At 35.9% G+C, this 16319-nt stretch overlaps 2 protein-coding genes and 2 pseudogenes across 2 annotated transcripts; 3 read left to right on the forward strand and 1 right to left on the reverse strand.

The window, feature by feature from the left end:
* The first annotated feature begins 2124 nt into the window (after positions 1-2124).
* Positions 2125-3925, forward strand: LOC120178596 (metacaspase-3-like). Its single transcript, XM_039184411.1, has 6 exons — positions 2125-2343; positions 2418-2671; positions 2786-3116; positions 3203-3317; positions 3516-3668; positions 3821-3925. The coding sequence occupies exons 1-6, from the start codon at positions 2210-2212 to the stop codon at positions 3878-3880; spliced, it is 1047 nt and encodes a 348-aa protein (XP_039040342.1). The 5' UTR covers positions 2125-2209; the 3' UTR covers positions 3881-3925.
* A 3690-nt stretch (positions 3926-7615) lies between these two features.
* LOC120178627 lies at positions 7616-8984 on the forward strand (annotated as a pseudogene).
* A 611-nt stretch (positions 8985-9595) lies between these two features.
* On the forward strand, positions 9596-13134 carry LOC120178628 (putative pumilio homolog 7, chloroplastic). The gene is made up of 6 exons (XM_039184426.1): positions 9596-10611; positions 10713-10976; positions 11050-11212; positions 11534-11697; positions 12207-12465; positions 12835-13134. The coding sequence occupies exons 1-6, from the start codon at positions 9596-9598 to the stop codon at positions 12940-12942; spliced, it is 1974 nt and encodes a 657-aa protein (XP_039040357.1). The 3' UTR covers positions 12943-13134.
* Positions 13135-14119: 985 nt separating this feature from the next.
* Positions 14120-15408, reverse strand: LOC120178629 (annotated as a pseudogene).
* Between the last annotated feature and the right edge of the window lie 911 nt (positions 15409-16319).

The following is a 16319-nucleotide window of genomic DNA, read 5'->3' on the forward strand; positions in this document are numbered from 1 at the left end:
ACTAATTTCCCTATAAGTTTATCTTTATCTCAATCACTTTAAATTTATTTAATTAATTAATTATTTTATTCTTATTTTTTATTTTAAAAACAACTTTTAAACCCCCTATTTAATGTCATCAAAAACTCTACCTTATCTGATCATTCTCTAAATCAGAAAGTTCACTTCATCAGAAACACCAAAGTCTCTGTGGACCGATCCTTCTTACCTACTCTACTCTTTCTCTCTCTCTTTAATTATTTATTTATTTTTAAGAAGCCAGAATGATTTTGACAATAAAACGACATCTGTCAGAGTCACTTAACTATTAGCTTGTTTCCATTTTGATCATTGAATTAAATTTGATCATTTTTGTCATGCTTGGATAGGGACGATGATGATGTGTTTGAAGATGAAATTGATGGAATTTGTAAATATGAAAGACTAAACTTATTAAATTGATTAGGGTTATTATATCAATTAAAAATGTGATACGTCATAAATTTCGTTAATGATTTAATGATATGTGATTAAAATGATCAATTTTTATAACGTTAATGATTAAATAAAAACAATTTAATAACTAAAATAAAAGTACAATAATAGTTTAGCAACTAACTGTGTAATTTGCGTTTCTTTAATTTATTCAAAATTGATATGAATGAACCATGAGAATAAAGTAAGAAAATCATTGAAAAATATATAAGATTAGGTGAAATTACACTAATTTTAGAGTTTCGTAAGTAGGGATGGTCATGAGTCTAGTTTAGTTAAGTTTATAACTCATCTGAGTTGATTTGTGTGAAATACTCCTTCACTTATCATCCGATCCGAGATTATGATCTACGCTTAAGGGAACTTACTGACATGAACCTTGACTTGACTTTTAAAGTAAAATCCTACATTAGACTAGATTTGACTCGACACGCGCACACATATTTTCATTTGTATTACTTATATATAAATAGAAAGTATTACTGTAATTATCTTTAAATATATAAAAGTTAAAGGTAAATTACGTGTTTAGTATCTAAATTATCAGTTTTGATCCGTTTTAGTACCTAAATTTTTATTTTTTTTCAAAATTATACCTAAAGTTTAGTTTTTGTTTTTTTTAATACCCGTTCAAAATTTAACATTAAGTTTTGAAGAAAAAAAGTGAGTTAAATGTACTAAAACGACCAAAACTTGATAGTTTAGGTACAAAACACATTAAGTTTTTAACGGCATATTATTAAAATGAAACAAGAACTAAACGTAAGGTATGATTTAGAAAAAATTAAAAATGTTTAGGTATTAAAATAGATCAAAACTAATATTTTAGGTACTAATTTCATAGTTTACCCAAAAGTTAATTATAGAATGATGGGTTTTTCATAGTAAATCCTAACTTGACTTGATCTCATCCTTCAAAAATAACCTAACTCGCTCTGACCGAATCTATATTTAAAAAAATCTATAAAATTAATTTAGATTGAAAGCTATCAAATTAGAATCAAATACTTATCCCTACTTAAAAGTATACCCAAGGATTCAAATAGTGGTCGAGTCGCGTTTTTTGCTATTGCGGATATCGCGGTCATATAATAACGGCCGCGGAGGACACTGCTACAGCTATATCGCGGGCGCTATCACAGTCGCAGACCGCTATTTAAAATTCTTGATACCTATCCATTATATATATATAAATTGATAGGCTCGAGTAGCAAATTCTGGTCTTCCATTCAGTATTCTGATATGATTGTATTGTTTTAAAGGATGGCTCATGATTAGAGCTCTCTTTTGCTTATAATCAACCCAGAATCTGATTCCCACTTTCGGTTCTCTTTTATTTTCTTTATCTCTTCCAAGTTATGAACACAGCATCCCAATCAATAATAATATTCCGGTTACATCGTATTTTATCGTGATTGTAGACGTAACGAACATTATTTATGAGGAAATAAAACATACGAATGATCGACAAAGTTACGTCTCGGATATCCTGCATGGCTATCTTTTCAAGAACTTTATGGATAGCAATCAAGTTGATTGTTAAAAAGGAATATTGTCAAAAGGAAAAGAGAAATTGAATCTGGTTCTCCACCAAAATTTTCTGGCCGGAATGAGTATTAATAGTCTGAAGCGATGAACCGGAGGATAAAAAGTAGCTTACTCGCCCCTGTTCCTTCTCACGATTCCACTCCCACCGGTCATTGCTGATTTAACAGCTAGCGAGTTGCTCGAAACGATGGCTAGAAGAGTAAGATGCAGCAGATGTGGGGTTCAAATGTTGGTTTCACCCGAGGCACGAGCCGTTCGTTGTTCCATGTGCCACGCTGTTACCGATCTTGTCATGATCAATGCTCGACCGGGCCGGATCGGGTATTTTTCAAGCATTAAATTCGTGATCATTCTTGTTTCGATTAGGCTATTGACAATTTGTGGGATGTTTTTAGTTATGATGGCTATCACGGGGCGCCAAGGATGCATGGATATTCGTATATGAATGGTCCGCAACCACGTCCCCCGCAACCGCAACCTTCCTTGTCTCCTGTTCCGGTCCACGGAAGAAAACGGGCACTTCTTTGCGGCGTGAATTACCATGGGAAGAGTTACAAACTCAGAGGAAGTATCAATGATGCCAAGTGTATGAAACACCTACTTGTGGAGAAACTAGGATTTCCTAATGAGTCCATTTTAATGCTCACAGGTAATTCATGTTGGACTCGGAGACGTACTCGAATTCGAATAACATAAATTATTATTATCATAAAACACTATGACTGAATATGCATATGTTAACTCTGCTTCAATCAATGTGCAGAGGAAGAGAGAGATCCTTTAAAGATCCCGACGAAACAGAACATCCGAAAGGCTTTGAGATGGCTGGTCTACGGATGCCAACCAGGGGACTCGCTAGTGTTTCATTTCTCCGGTCATGGCACTCGGCAAAAGGATTATAACCAGGACGAAGTCGACGAATTCGATGAAGCGTTGTGCCCTCTCGATCACGAAACCGAAGGGAACATAATTGACGATGAAATCAACGACACCATTGTGAAACCACTGACTCGAGGAACCACGCTGCACGGGATCATAGACGCCTGCTACAGCGGAACTGTTCTCGATCTTCCTTTTGTTTGCCGGATGAACGAGTCAGTAATTTATGAATAAAATTTCAATTCCATGCTGCTCTGATTCGATTTAACTTTTATTCTACACTTTGTGTTCAACTATGTAGGAAAGGGTATATGTGGGAAGATCAGACAAACCCTTTTTTTTACAAGCGTACGAGTGGAGGATTAGCTGTCTGTGTGAGTGCTTGTGATGATCATCAAACCTCTGCTGATACCACTGTAAGTAACCGATCGAGCTTTTGCAATTCGATCTTTATATGAAATCGAGCTCGATCTTTAAAAATGAAACCCGAATTCAAAACCTTGTTTCAAAACTCGAGTTCGGGTTACATTCGAATCCCAATATCTGCATCTCTTACCCTTTCAAGGAATATTAAACTTGAGTAACATCATTAGCTTCGAATTGTTATGTTGCAGGCCTTCACCGGAAGCAAAAAGAGAACTGGTGCCATGACGTTCAGCTTCGTCCAAGCGGTTCAAAACGAACCTAGGCTAACGTATGGCAGCTTGCTTAACGCGATGCGCTCTGTGATTCGTGGCGTTAGCGAAGCTATGGACGGAGCAACGCAGGTACTCATCTTAACCTTGGGACGAAGCTCGAATACAGTTCTACCATGATAAAATACATATCAAATACGTAAAAGAAGAATATATATTACCGTATCCATGACGTAACGTATCCGAACTATGCGAATAAAAAAAATTAAATTCTTGATTTGCAGGATCCACAGTTAACTTCATCGGAGAGATTTGACATCTACAAGAAGCCATTTGTGCTCTAGTAATTTCTGTTGTTCTTGAGGAACTGCCTACTACTATACTTGTTTACGTGTGCGTTGTTTTTGTAATTTTCGTATCGTAATCGTGTTTATGTTTGCATATTTATGTTAATAATTGATGTAATTTATGATGTCAAGATCGATAATTTCATAAATGCTAAGAACTGACATTTGGTTTTACTTTCAACCTAATAAACCCCAAGACCAATTCCAACGGAGGAGAGCTGAAATACAAATACAATGGACCATAACAGCAACATAATGCACAAACACACTTGCCCTGCACACAATTCAGACAAAAGCAATAACAAGTAACAGCATATCATATTAATGTCACACAATCGGAGTGCCAAGGACGTCAGTTAACAGGTTATCCAAGTTCCGGGAAGAAGAACTGCCGAGACCGGAGTTTCCTTCCCTTTCTTCTTCAGTTCGATGGCCTTTGCTTTCATTTCGATACCCTTTTCTCCCTCCATTAACTCCTTAACAAGCGTCTCCACTTGATCTCTCTTTACGTCGTCATCGATCTGATCAGCGAGTAAGTGAAGAGGACCAATGCTGTAAACAGGAAAAGGATCGATGATCGACGACATGGTATCCAAAGCGTATTGTTCCAATGACTCGAATGTGTTGAAAATCATAGCCGAAGCCTTAAAGTCACCGGATGTTGCTTTCAGGATAACATCAAGCATCCCGTCAGTCGGGTCCGTTGTTCTAACATAACTTGGAAGATCCTTGAAACATATATCTTTCATTCCAGGCATCCATTCTATCGCAGTATCTAAATATTCCTTCGTCAAACCGTCAGCCCCTGCAATATATGTAACACATTCGGTACATGGGTAGTGAAATATTTTCTTTCAATTCGATGATTAACAAGACGTGTTCATGACATTTAACGTATCGAATTTGTATCGAATTTTATTTCGATAGTGTTATGAGAGAATCATACTTGTGCTAGGGGTTAGCCCTTCTTCAAACAAACGTGGGACGTGAGCATAGCAAACCAATGAGACAGTGCTGGCCGTCCACAAAGCCACACAAGGGGCCCCAAGCTCTTGATTCGCTTCCATCGGGAACGATAATTCGTCGTCCATGACGATGCAGGTCACTCGGGGTACAACCGAACGGCGCCGTCGTTGAGCTTGTGCAGGAGATCACAGAAATGCCTGGGGCATTTCTGTGTTAAAAAACTGAAGAAAATCTCATTACTACTATTATTGGATATTGATGCCTAACACTTGATCTTTGAAATCCACGTTTCATTTTCTAAAATAAAATTCATCAAAAATTTTAATAAGAATTAATATATTTTAAGGCTTTTATTCAAAATAAAATGGTAAAATGATAACTTTTGCCCTTGTAGTAGACTCAATTTATCATTTTCGCTCATATCTTGTTTTCACGTCAATTTAACCCTCGAAGTTACTCAATTGCATCATTCCATACACTACCTAACTTAAAAACCTAACTCATAAACTCTAAACTATAAATCCTAAACCATAAACCATGACTTAGGATTTATAATTTAGAGTTTTAAGTCAAGGGCAAGATATAGAAGGGTGCACTTGAGCAACTTCGAGGGCAAAATTGATGTCATTATGTTAGCTAAATTGATGTGAAAACATAATAGGGGAGAAAGTAAAAAATTAAGTCTACTAAATGGGCAAAGATGACCCTTAAACCAAATAAAATAACATCAGACGTTAAACTTAGAAAGATAAAAATTTAATTTGATTAGAAAAAATTAAATTTAAGCTATTCGAATTTTTAGATTGTATTATTTAACTTTTTTAATGTGAGAAAATACAATCATTAACTTTTTCTAATATATTAACAATCTTAGCATGTATGAATAAGATGTCTCGTCGCATATAAAAATTCAGGGGTAAATTATGTATTTAATATTTAAAAATTATCAATTTTGGTCCGTTTTAGCATTTAAACTTTTAATATTTTTAAAATCATATCTAAAGTTTAGTTTTTATTTCATTTTAATACCTCATTTAAAATTTAACGTTAAATTTTAAAATAAATTGAAAGTTTAGGTACTAAAACGGATCAAAAGTGATAGTTTAGGTACTAAATGCATTAAGGTTTTAACGGTGGGTACTAAAATGAAACAAAAACTAAGCGTCATGTATGGTTTTGAAAAAAATGAAAATATATGTATTAGAACAGATTAAAACCGATAGTTTAGGCATTAAATGCATAGTTCACCCTAAATTCAATAGGCTTAAACTAATATAAGATACTCAAACTATGTCATTTTTTGCTTTAAATGCCTAATTTATTTTTTGGTCAAATTAAATCTTTAAACTATTATATGTAACCACTTTAATTACCTAAACTATTTTTTTGCAAAATAAGTCCCTAAACTATTACTTTTTTTCTTTAAGCCCCTAAACTATTTTTTTGGTAACCACTCTAATTTTATATGACGTGTCAACATCTTATTGGTCGAAAAATATTTTTTTAGTTGAAAAAATATAGGACTTAATATATTAAATATAATAGTTTAAGTGTTTAGTTTGACTAAAAAGTAATTTAGGTACTTAAAGTAAAAACAATGCATAATTTGAGTACTTATATTTACTTTAAGCCAAAATCAATACCATCAATCGATTGATTTAATACGATGAGACACTAGATTTTTAAAATTAAGTCAAGTGTTCGAATTATGTTGTTCGCGAATGAAGCAAATTGGGTTGGAAGGGTTATCCTAATATTGGACCTTTGTAGCACTCAATCTAGATTAATCGATTAATAAATTAAACCCGATGATTATATCAAAAAAGAAAAATTCAATCTTTAAAGTTAAATGATCAAATTTTGAAAAATAAAGTTAAATGGCCAAAATAAGAAAACTGTCAAAGTTGAGTGATGAAAATCACAGTTTACCCACTTAACAATCATTCTAATATAAATGATGGGAATATGTTCAATAAAAAAAATTAAAACCATGAGATAACAATCTTTAGTTGAGATCGTAATCTCATTTAAAAATAACCATCTTTAATATATGCAACGAGCCAGCTTATTTATACATGTTAAGATCGTTAATTAATTTAAAAAAATGTTTTTTTAGAATATAATTGTATTTTTCATATTAAAAAGTAACAGAAATTACAAAAACCGATATGAAAAATCGAATAATATAAAATTTAATTTTATTCAAATTATTAGAATTATAAATTCAATTCAACTCGAATTTGAAAAATCAAAAAAGTTATATAATTTATTTCGCGAAAAAAATAAATTTTTATCTCTTTAATACTAAAGTCCAATATAATTTTATGGCATAAAGAACGCAAATGGTCTTGTGATGATTATTTTATTAAGTCTTTGGACTATTAAAAGTTATAAAATGATCCTTTAACTACAGAATGTTACTTTGTTGAGTCCCTCGACTATTAAAAGTTACAAAATAGTCACTCGACTATTCATTATATTCCAAATTTGTCCTTTTCCGTTAAAAAAATGAACGATATTCAGAACTGAACGTCAACTTGTTGATTGTGATATGATAAAACTTGATCTCAAAATCTCAAACGACTATCACATCCCTATCAACATGTTAACATCTAGCTTAAACAACCACCATTTTTTTAACGCAAAAAGACGAGTCTAGAATACAATGAATAGTCGGGTGACCATTTTGTAACTTTTAATAATTGAGGGACTCAATAAAGCAACACTCCATGGTCGAATAACCCTTTTATAGTTTTTAAATAATCGATCAACGGTTTGCCCAACTTTCGCTTCGAAACCATCCCCGATGGCCTCCCACCGTCCGATAACTACAATGTCACCCGAGACAACGTCTCCTTGTTTCAGTCCTTTTCGGCCAACGGGTTGGGACATTTCCGTGATCTCCTTCACAAGCTCAACGATGGCGCGGTTTCGAGTGCACCCCGAGTGACCTGCATCGTCACGGACGATCAGTTGTTGTTCCCAATGGATGCGGCTCAAGAGCTTGGGGTCCCTTGTGTGGGTTTATGGACGGCCAGCACCGTTTCATTGGTTTGCTACACTCACTTCCCACGTTTGTTTGAAGAAGGGCTAACCCCCGTCACAAGTAACATTCTCTCATCACATTATCACACGTCTTATTCATCCGTTCATGGAATTGAAAAGAAATATTTAACTAACAATGTATCGAATATGTTACATATATTGCAGGTGCTGGCGGTTTGACAAAGGCATGTTTAGATACTGCGATGGATTGGATGCCTGGAATGGAAGATCTACGTTTTAGGGATCTTCCAAGTTATGCTAGAACAACGGACCCGAACGGCGGGATGCTTGATGTTATCCGCAATTTAACGTCCGGCGACTTTAAGATTTCGGCTTTAGCTTTGAACACATTCGAGTCGTTGGAACGAGACATTTCGGATACTATGTCGTCGATTCTCGATCCTATTCCTTTTTACAACATCGGTCCTCTTCACTTACTCGTTGATCAGATCGAAGACGATAGACTGAAACACATCGATTCTAATTTGTTGGTCGAACAATCCGAATGTGTCAAGTGGCTCGATTCTAAAGAACCCGACCGTAATCTACGTGAACTTCGGATGTATGGCAGTGATGCGTCCTCGACACTTGATCGAAGTTGCTTGGGGTCTAGCTAATAGCAAGCAGCCGTTTTTGTGGATCATTAGTCCCGATCTCATTGAGGGTAAGGCGGTGATTTTACCACCCGAATTCGTCGCCGAAGTCGAAGGCAGAGGGCTATTAGCGAGCTGGTGTCCACAAGAAGAAGTTCTTAAGCACCCATCGGTAGGAGGGTTCTTATCTCACATGGGATGGAATTCGACAATCGAGAGTGTGTCCGCCGGTGTGCCGATGCTTTGTTTGCCGAACTTCGCGGACCAGCAAACAAACACTTGGTTGGCTTGCACGAACCTCGGCATTGGCAGACGTAAAGAGGGATCAAGTGGAGATGCTTGTTAGGGAGTAAATGGTGGGAGAAAAGGGCATCGAAATGAAAGCAAAGGCCATCGAATTGAAGAAGAAAGCGAAGGAGGCTTCCGATCATGGCGGTTCTTCTCCCCGGAACTTGGATAACCTGTTAACCGCCGTTCTTGGCTCTCCGATTGTGTGACATTAATATGATATGCTGTTACTTGTTATTGCTTTTGTCTGAATTGTGTGCAGTTCAAGTGTGTTTGTGCATTATGTTGTTGTTATGGTCCATTGTGTCTGTATTTCACCTTTCCTCTGTTTGAAATAAAATATTTTAATGCATTTTTTCTATTTAAAAAAAATAAAAAATAAATAATTATCTCTATCAATTCAAAAAATAATTTAAAAAAATAATTTAAAAAATAAAAACTAAATAATTATCGGTCAAAACGGTAAATTTCAGCATCATGACTAAAAGTAACCGTCTATGGTCCCTTCAATCTTTGCATGCTCCACCAAACTCTTCACAAAAGAAAACCCAAAACCAAAAAAATGAATTTATTTCCTTATCAATGAAATGCCATTTGGAAAAAGAAAAGTAAAAAGCGAAAAGATTGTTCTTTTTTTCTTCTGTTTGGTTTCAGAATATGAGCAAAACCCAGATGATAAAAAGCGGTAATCTGTTCTGGGTATTTGTTGTTTTACTTCTGATGTGCTTCCTTTGATTGTTTCTCGTTCTTTTTTTTCCTATTTGTTTCCGTTTGGTTTCTGGTTCTGGTTTTGTTTTTTTTTTTTTTTTGTCTGTCTGTGATGTTGGAATCCACCGCTGAGAAGAAGAAGGGAGGGGACATGAAGGATGATGGTGAGTTTGATATGTTATTAGATGAGATCCCTCATGCAACATCACGCCATCATCATCATCGTCAAAATGAGTCATTTAATGGCATGTATGGTCTTATGTATGATGATGACCCATTCCATAACCATACATGTGTTTCCCCTGTGAGCGGTTTCTCTTTACTGTCAGATGGTTCTTCCTCTAATTTGTCTAATGGATCACCACCTCCACCGCCATTAGAGGACCTTAAGCCACTCTTGTCTAATGGACTGTTCATGGATTCAACTATTAGGCAAAAGGCTAGTAGTGACAGCTTGTTTGATGAACTGGGTCTTTGTAGAAATCTTAGTAAAATGTATATTAGTAATGATCAAGAGAATTTCGTTTCTAGTTTTGGAGATTTTTCACTTGAATCCAATGGAATTCAAAAGCATGGGGCTTGTGATGAACTGAGGAAAGGGTTCTCTGATTTTGTGGGTGTCCAGTCCCCTGATTCAATGAGTGTTCCATTGGGTGTCAATGGTGGGAGGAATATGGCATTTTCTGGATTTCCCCAGCAGGAATATCCCCAAATGTTTATTGGTTGCTCAGATGCTTTGGTTTCGCCACGGATGAATTGTTGGAATGGTGCAATGAGATCTCCAGGGCAGAAAAAGGAGCGTAATCTTATGATGAATGATGGTTTAATCTATGGACAAAGGAACAGTATGAATTGGAACGATGGAAGAAGTCATCTGCATTTCCATGGTTCTCCCCTATTTGTTCAAGCAAACCATCATGCCAGTGTTGGAAACATGTTAAATCAGGGTCCGCCAGTATCCGGTGGGATGCCTGGAGCTCATTCGATTGTTGGAATGCCACATGAGGATAATTTCATTATTCAAGGAGATGGTTCAAACTTTGTAATCAACAAGGGGCTTGATTGTTCGAGGGGACAGAACAAGGGCTCACTGCAGGAGATTGGTGTGAGTAAGCGCCAAGATGGAAGGTCGCAACTTGATAATTGGTCTCACTTTGCAGCAACTTGTGGAAATGCCAAGTTATGTAACTCATTCTCTTTGGCGACTAAGTGTAACTCTTTGGCCGAAGCTCGTGGACATATATACTTATAGCAAAAGATCAACACGGTTGTAGGTTCTTACAGCGGCTATTCGATGAGGGTAACCCGGAGGACCTTGAAGTAATATTTAAGGAGATCATTGATCATGTAGTTGAACTCATGATGAACCCTTTTGGGAATTATCTTATGCAGAAGTTATTGGAAGTGTGTAGTGAAGAACAGAGAACGCAGATTTTGTTAATGGCTACCGAGGAACCGGGGCAGCTTGTTAGAATATCTCTAAACACACACGGGTATGTTTGAAACACTGAAAATGTATATTTCTTGTATGTGGTTGTATTTCTAACATTGTTTTCCTTGTTTCAGCACCCGTGTAGTCCAAAAGTTGATCGAGACTCTCAAAACCAGGCAGCAAATTTCACTAGTTATATCAGCTCTTGAGCCTGGGTTTCTATCTCTCATCAAGGACCTGAATGGGAATCATGTCGTGCAGCGTTGCTTGCAATGCCTTCGTAGTGAAGATAACAAGGTAAGCCTTCCACCTTTCTAGGTGTTAATGTCATTTAGATTGAAACAAGAATCAGTGATTGTAACTTTATGCAAAATAATGGAGTGTTAATCTAGTTTTTTTCTGTCAATACATATTTCACTGTCTGCTAGCAGTCTTTTGCAGTTGCTAGCAATCTATGTGATTTATGTAGTGGGTGTTTTGTGTAACTTGGCGGTTTCATTTACAATTTAGCTAAGAAAATGATCGTGTGTGCTTTTGAATTTTGTTAGTTCATCTTTGTTCTTCGGTCATTACTTGGCAGACATTGACAATGTCCTTTTTTTCCAATCATTTTGACAGTTTATTTTTCTTGCTTCTGCAAAGTATTGTGTCGATATTGCTACTCATCAACACGGCTGTTGTGTTTTGCAACGATGCATTAGTCATTCCTCTGGGGAATATCGGGAAAAACTGGTTGAACGAATATCCACCAATGGGCTTCTACTTGCACAGGATGCATTTGGGTAAGCATCAATCATCACTCAGAGGAAACTCGACTTACATAATCTAACATAGTTGTGTATGCAATAAAGAATTTCTGGTTTACCGAGTAGCCAGATTTTCAGGTTGACTGGTGATGCAGAAAAGGTGCAGTACACGGAAACTCTGCATATTTGATTGTTTTAGGTCTTCTATATTTGGCCTTTCTGTGATAACAATATGTGGTGATGACAAAACTTTGTTTCACAAAGTGAATTAATGGCTCATTTTGTGTCACGGACTTATATTTTGTTAATAAAGTCAAGCATGAAAGCATGCTGAATAAGTCATCGTGCTGGTGTGGTGCTCATATTTTGTTCGAAAACAACTATTTTCCCCCGGTTAACCGTTTAATGTTTGAATTTTTCTTTATTTAATGGTGCTTGTCGATTCCAAAATCGATATTCCCCAGTGCCCCTGAATTCAAGTTTGTGATATACGTTCCCTTTTATGTGTTTCTTCTAACCGCAGATTTTTGTTTTTGATTTTGCAGAAATTATGTTGTTCAGTTTATTTTTGACTTAAAGATTCCGTCTGCCACTTCTACTTTGATATCTCAATTCGAAGGGCATTATGCGCACCTCTCATCACAGAAGTTCAGCAGTCACGTGGTCGAAAAATGTCTGGTGGTGTTAAATGACGAGAGCCGATCGAAAATCATTCAGGAATTGCTCTCTACAACTCACTTTGAACGATTACTTCAAGATCCACATGCAAACTATGTTGTGCAAACTGCTCTCCGTGTGTCCGAGGTTTGAGAATCGATTACTTTTCTATTATTTACGAATTCCCTCAATCAACACCTATCTTTGTGTGTGTGGCTCAAAACATGTATGCTTCGTCGTAACATTTTTATGCATTGGTCTGGGAATCATCGGTTACAGAAAGAACTGCACTTGTGTTGTGGTAGAGAATACTTGGTATAGAATATTTGACAGCGATGGGGAAGAAAATGATTACCGCGGTCGAAAATGCATGCTCTTACTTGCAGTCAAACTTAGAAGACCTCATATTCGAATCAAATTGTTTGGTCTGAAATCCTCTTTTCTTGCATGTTACTCTAACCCTCCTACTAACATCAGGAAAGGTATCTGATTTCTCATTTCTTTCAATGATGTTAGGGATCTCTGCACAATTCTCTCGTCGAAGCAATCGAGTCCCATAAAGCACTATCACGCAACAGCCCGTATTCGAAGAGGATTCTCTCTCAGAAGCTTCTCAAAAAGTGATGTACATTCTTCCCATATCCGAAAGAAGCCGTCTTTCGCTGTTTTGTGCCTCTGTTATCCTACTTTTCTTCTGTCCATTATAATTATCATCTCAAAACACATATATACATGGAAACTGGACTAAATTGATTCGTCTTCTCGAAAATGGCATGGAAACCCCTTCCATGTGATCAGAAGAGTGTAAAAGATAAAGCCATTTTGAACTCAAAGTTGCTCGAATTTTGGACATTGGGTTATCTATGTTGTCTTGTTGGTCTCTATCAATGCCATTGAATGTTTGTTTTGCATATTTTGCTCTGTATTGGATGTTTCCTTCTCCTCGGAACGAAGAAATCCGAGTCGGAAACAGAGAAAGGGCTTTCGGATTTCAAAACCTTAAATATATAAGATCAGTTATATTATTTTCACCTCGAATTTAAATTCAACTTGATCTGATTTTACTTTTCAAAAATTGACCTTATAAGATTGGGTTGGTTTAGAATCTTCTTAGTACTAAATTGTTGGTAGTTGCTTACGAGCTTAGTAAAGTTACCATTGATTACTCTCTATTCTAAACCTTAATTTTTCATTGGGTAAATTATGCATTTAGTACCTAAACTATAATTTTTGATCCGTTTTAGTACTTAAATTTTCAATTTTTCAAAATCATACCCAACATTTAGTTTTCATTTCATATTAGTACTTGTTGATAAAAAATTAATGCGTTTAGTATATAAACTATCAGTTTTGATTTGTTTTAGTATATAAGCTTTCAGTCTTTTTAAAACTTAATGTTAAATTTTGAACGAGATACAAAAATGAAATAAAAACTAAAGGTTTTAACGGGATACTTAAATGAAACAAAAATTAAACTTTAGGTATGGTTTAGAAAAGTTAAAGTACTAAAACGGAATAAAACTAATAGCTTAGATACTAAACGCGTAATTTACCCTTTTTATCATTTCCCTAATTTCGGCGAACAATAATAAGTAGTTACTGAAATTAAAGTGCAATTAATAATAAAATTAATTAGTTTTAAAATTATGAACCTGACAAGACCACGTAATTAGAAGCCTACGGAAAGTAGGAGGCCGTAATAAGTAAAATTTCTGGCCAACGGCTTCGAGACACGTGGCCCTCGCCGAGCCGCAACAAGCCGTTGCTTCCTTAAAACCTTTACATAATCATCCACATTAACATGCCGTCGCTGTTTTTAGTTAATTGTAATGAGGTGTATAGAGAAGATCGGGTTTCACATTACCGTATTTTGAAGGGTTGTTCAACCTTTCAGTGATGGATCCGAAGAAATCGTAATAGCCATACTTGAACCCGTCGAGCTGGTTCATCAGCTTGTTTAGGGTTTTGGGGAACTCTAAATTATGCAGCTTTGCCAGTGCATTGACTTCATCAATGCAAGAACCCCCAGTTTGTGCTTTAAAAAATGGCAAACAACCCAATGGCATCAGCATCATGTTAGTGAACCCACACTTCCTCCCTCCTTGTATATTTCATGAGGTTTTTAAGCGATTTGAGCAAAGAAATTTGAATGAAAAGAGGAGAGAATTTCTGGGTTTTTTTAGGTTTATGAAACTTACTTTGAGAGCAGCAGATAGGTTGCCGATCACCATGGAAACGAACTCTTCATCTGTGACAGTTGAGGTTTTGGTCAAATAATCATTGCCTCCAATGTCTATGAAATAAACAGCGTCGGATAACAGCTTCTTGATCTCTGCAACTCCAAGTTCTTTCCTCAGTGATCTCTCAGCTTTCTTGAAGTATTTTATTTGTGTTTCCAAGTCTATTACCCGGCGTTTAATGGAACTAAATTACTTTGTTTTCTGGAAATCCTCTAATAGAATCAAACAAAGAGTAATTGAACGATAAAGAAAGAAGAAGAAAAAAATGATGAAATAGTATAAACATACTAATCCTTGATGAGTTTCAACTAGAGCACCAGCTCCAGCCGTTGCAAAGTTCACCCCATATGTAGACTTGGAGTTCCCCGGGTTTAAATATTCTGGAATCAATGGTAACCCGGAAAACTCAGCTGTGACAAGAGTCGATGAATTCGTAAACTTAATTCAGTTGATTCATACAATCATCTCAAACGAAAGATATTACCGATAAAATCCGGGATCAAACGGCCTTAAGAGAATCCATCGGTAGGGTATTCGAAGGTCTCACCGTAAGGCCAGAAGGCGGCTTTAAAATCAGGATGGTGCTGAGATAATTGTTGTTTCCAGGATCAAGAATCGAATCCCCAAAGATGAACAAAGCAACATGGCTTTCTGGGAGCAGATGGTTATGGCAGCTGACCGAGTTGAGAAATATTTCAAGCAACAAACAAGGGCACTTGATTTTGCCATCATAGGAAAGGGAAACAAATCGGTTTGTGTTCTTTCAATAACTAAATTACATGTTTTTCTTAGTGTTAATTCCTCTATTGACTGCATAATCTTCTTGTTCCTTACTATTTGTCCTTTTCATTTGGAAACCTTCAATGATGCGATTCTAATGATTTTTTAAACATGGAATTATTATGAATTAGGCTGACTTAAATTATTTAATTATTATAAAAAGTTTAATAAATTTGGATAATTATAAACGGTTGAGTTTTATTTATTTACTTCACAAGTAGACTTAATTTATCTATATGTTATGTTCAATAAATATTACAAATTTGAATATAAAAATACACATATGGGTCAATATTAAGCTTTCTATAGCATCATAACCGCACATAGAAAGACAAACACGCAAAAGCCCAAGCAGACATGATGGGTCAAACGATGGGAATAGGACTCGAGACTTTAATCAATCGGTCCACAATCTGTTATGTTCTGGTGCATAAATCACGTTTATAAAACATATAGTGGCATAGGAAAATGCGAATAGGAAAAAAAAAAGAAATTAGAAAATTCCACTTGCCTCAAATTTTATAAATTCGATTCGACTCGAAAAATTTCAAGTCAACTTCGATTTATAAAATATGACTCATCAACTCGAATAACTCGAATTTTTTTTACTCAACCCGATCGAACGCTCACCCCCTATGCTGAATCATAGGGAACCAAGTCTAATTCGTAATGATTCGATGGTGAACCACACAAAATGCAAAAAGAAAATCTAGGTCGTCCGTCAGTCGTGCACTAGTAAGATCTCTATAATGTAACATGATTATAGGCAAACCGAGTAACAATGCATGAGAGGTTGCCCCAAAGCACAATGTTAATGCTGAACCACACAAAAAGAAAATCGAGACCGTCCCTCGGTCACATGCTAGAAAGAATAATGCGGAAGTCTTGATTCTTCTTGTTCGTCAGATGATCCATAACAGAAACCATGCTTTAGATCTTTATAATGTAACATGATTATAAGCAAACCAAGTAACAAATGCA

Source organism: Hibiscus syriacus, unplaced genomic scaffold (genome assembly GCF_006381635.1).
Source record: "Hibiscus syriacus cultivar Baekdansim isolate YM2019G1 unplaced genomic scaffold, ASM638163v2 tig00112354_pilon, whole genome shotgun sequence".
NCBI classification, from domain to species: domain Eukaryota; kingdom Viridiplantae; phylum Streptophyta; class Magnoliopsida; order Malvales; family Malvaceae; genus Hibiscus; species Hibiscus syriacus.

What these genes read in the sequence shown, in the direction of transcription:
- LOC120178596 (XM_039184411.1), top strand. Translation starts at nt 2,210, where the DNA reads ATGGCTAGAAGAGTAAGATGCAGCAGATGTGGGGTTCAAATGTTGGTT. An exon ending in GTCCATTTTAATGCTCACAG is followed by an intron (nt 2,672 to 2,785) that starts GTAATTCATGTT and finishes ATCAATGTGCAG; the next exon opens with AGGAAGAGAGAGATCCTTTA. An exon ending in CTATGGACGGAGCAACGCAG is followed by an intron (nt 3,669 to 3,820) that starts GTACTCATCTTA and finishes CTTGATTTGCAG; the next exon opens with GATCCACAGTTAACTTCATC.
- LOC120178628 (XM_039184426.1), top strand. Translation starts at nt 9,596, where the DNA reads ATGTTGGAATCCACCGCTGAGAAGAAGAAGGGAGGGGACATGAAGGAT. An exon ending in ATATCTCTAAACACACACGG is followed by an intron (nt 10,977 to 11,049) that starts GTATGTTTGAAA and finishes TCCTTGTTTCAG; the next exon opens with CACCCGTGTAGTCCAAAAGT. An exon ending in TTCGTAGTGAAGATAACAAG is followed by an intron (nt 11,213 to 11,533) that starts GTAAGCCTTCCA and finishes TCATTTTGACAG; the next exon opens with TTTATTTTTCTTGCTTCTGC.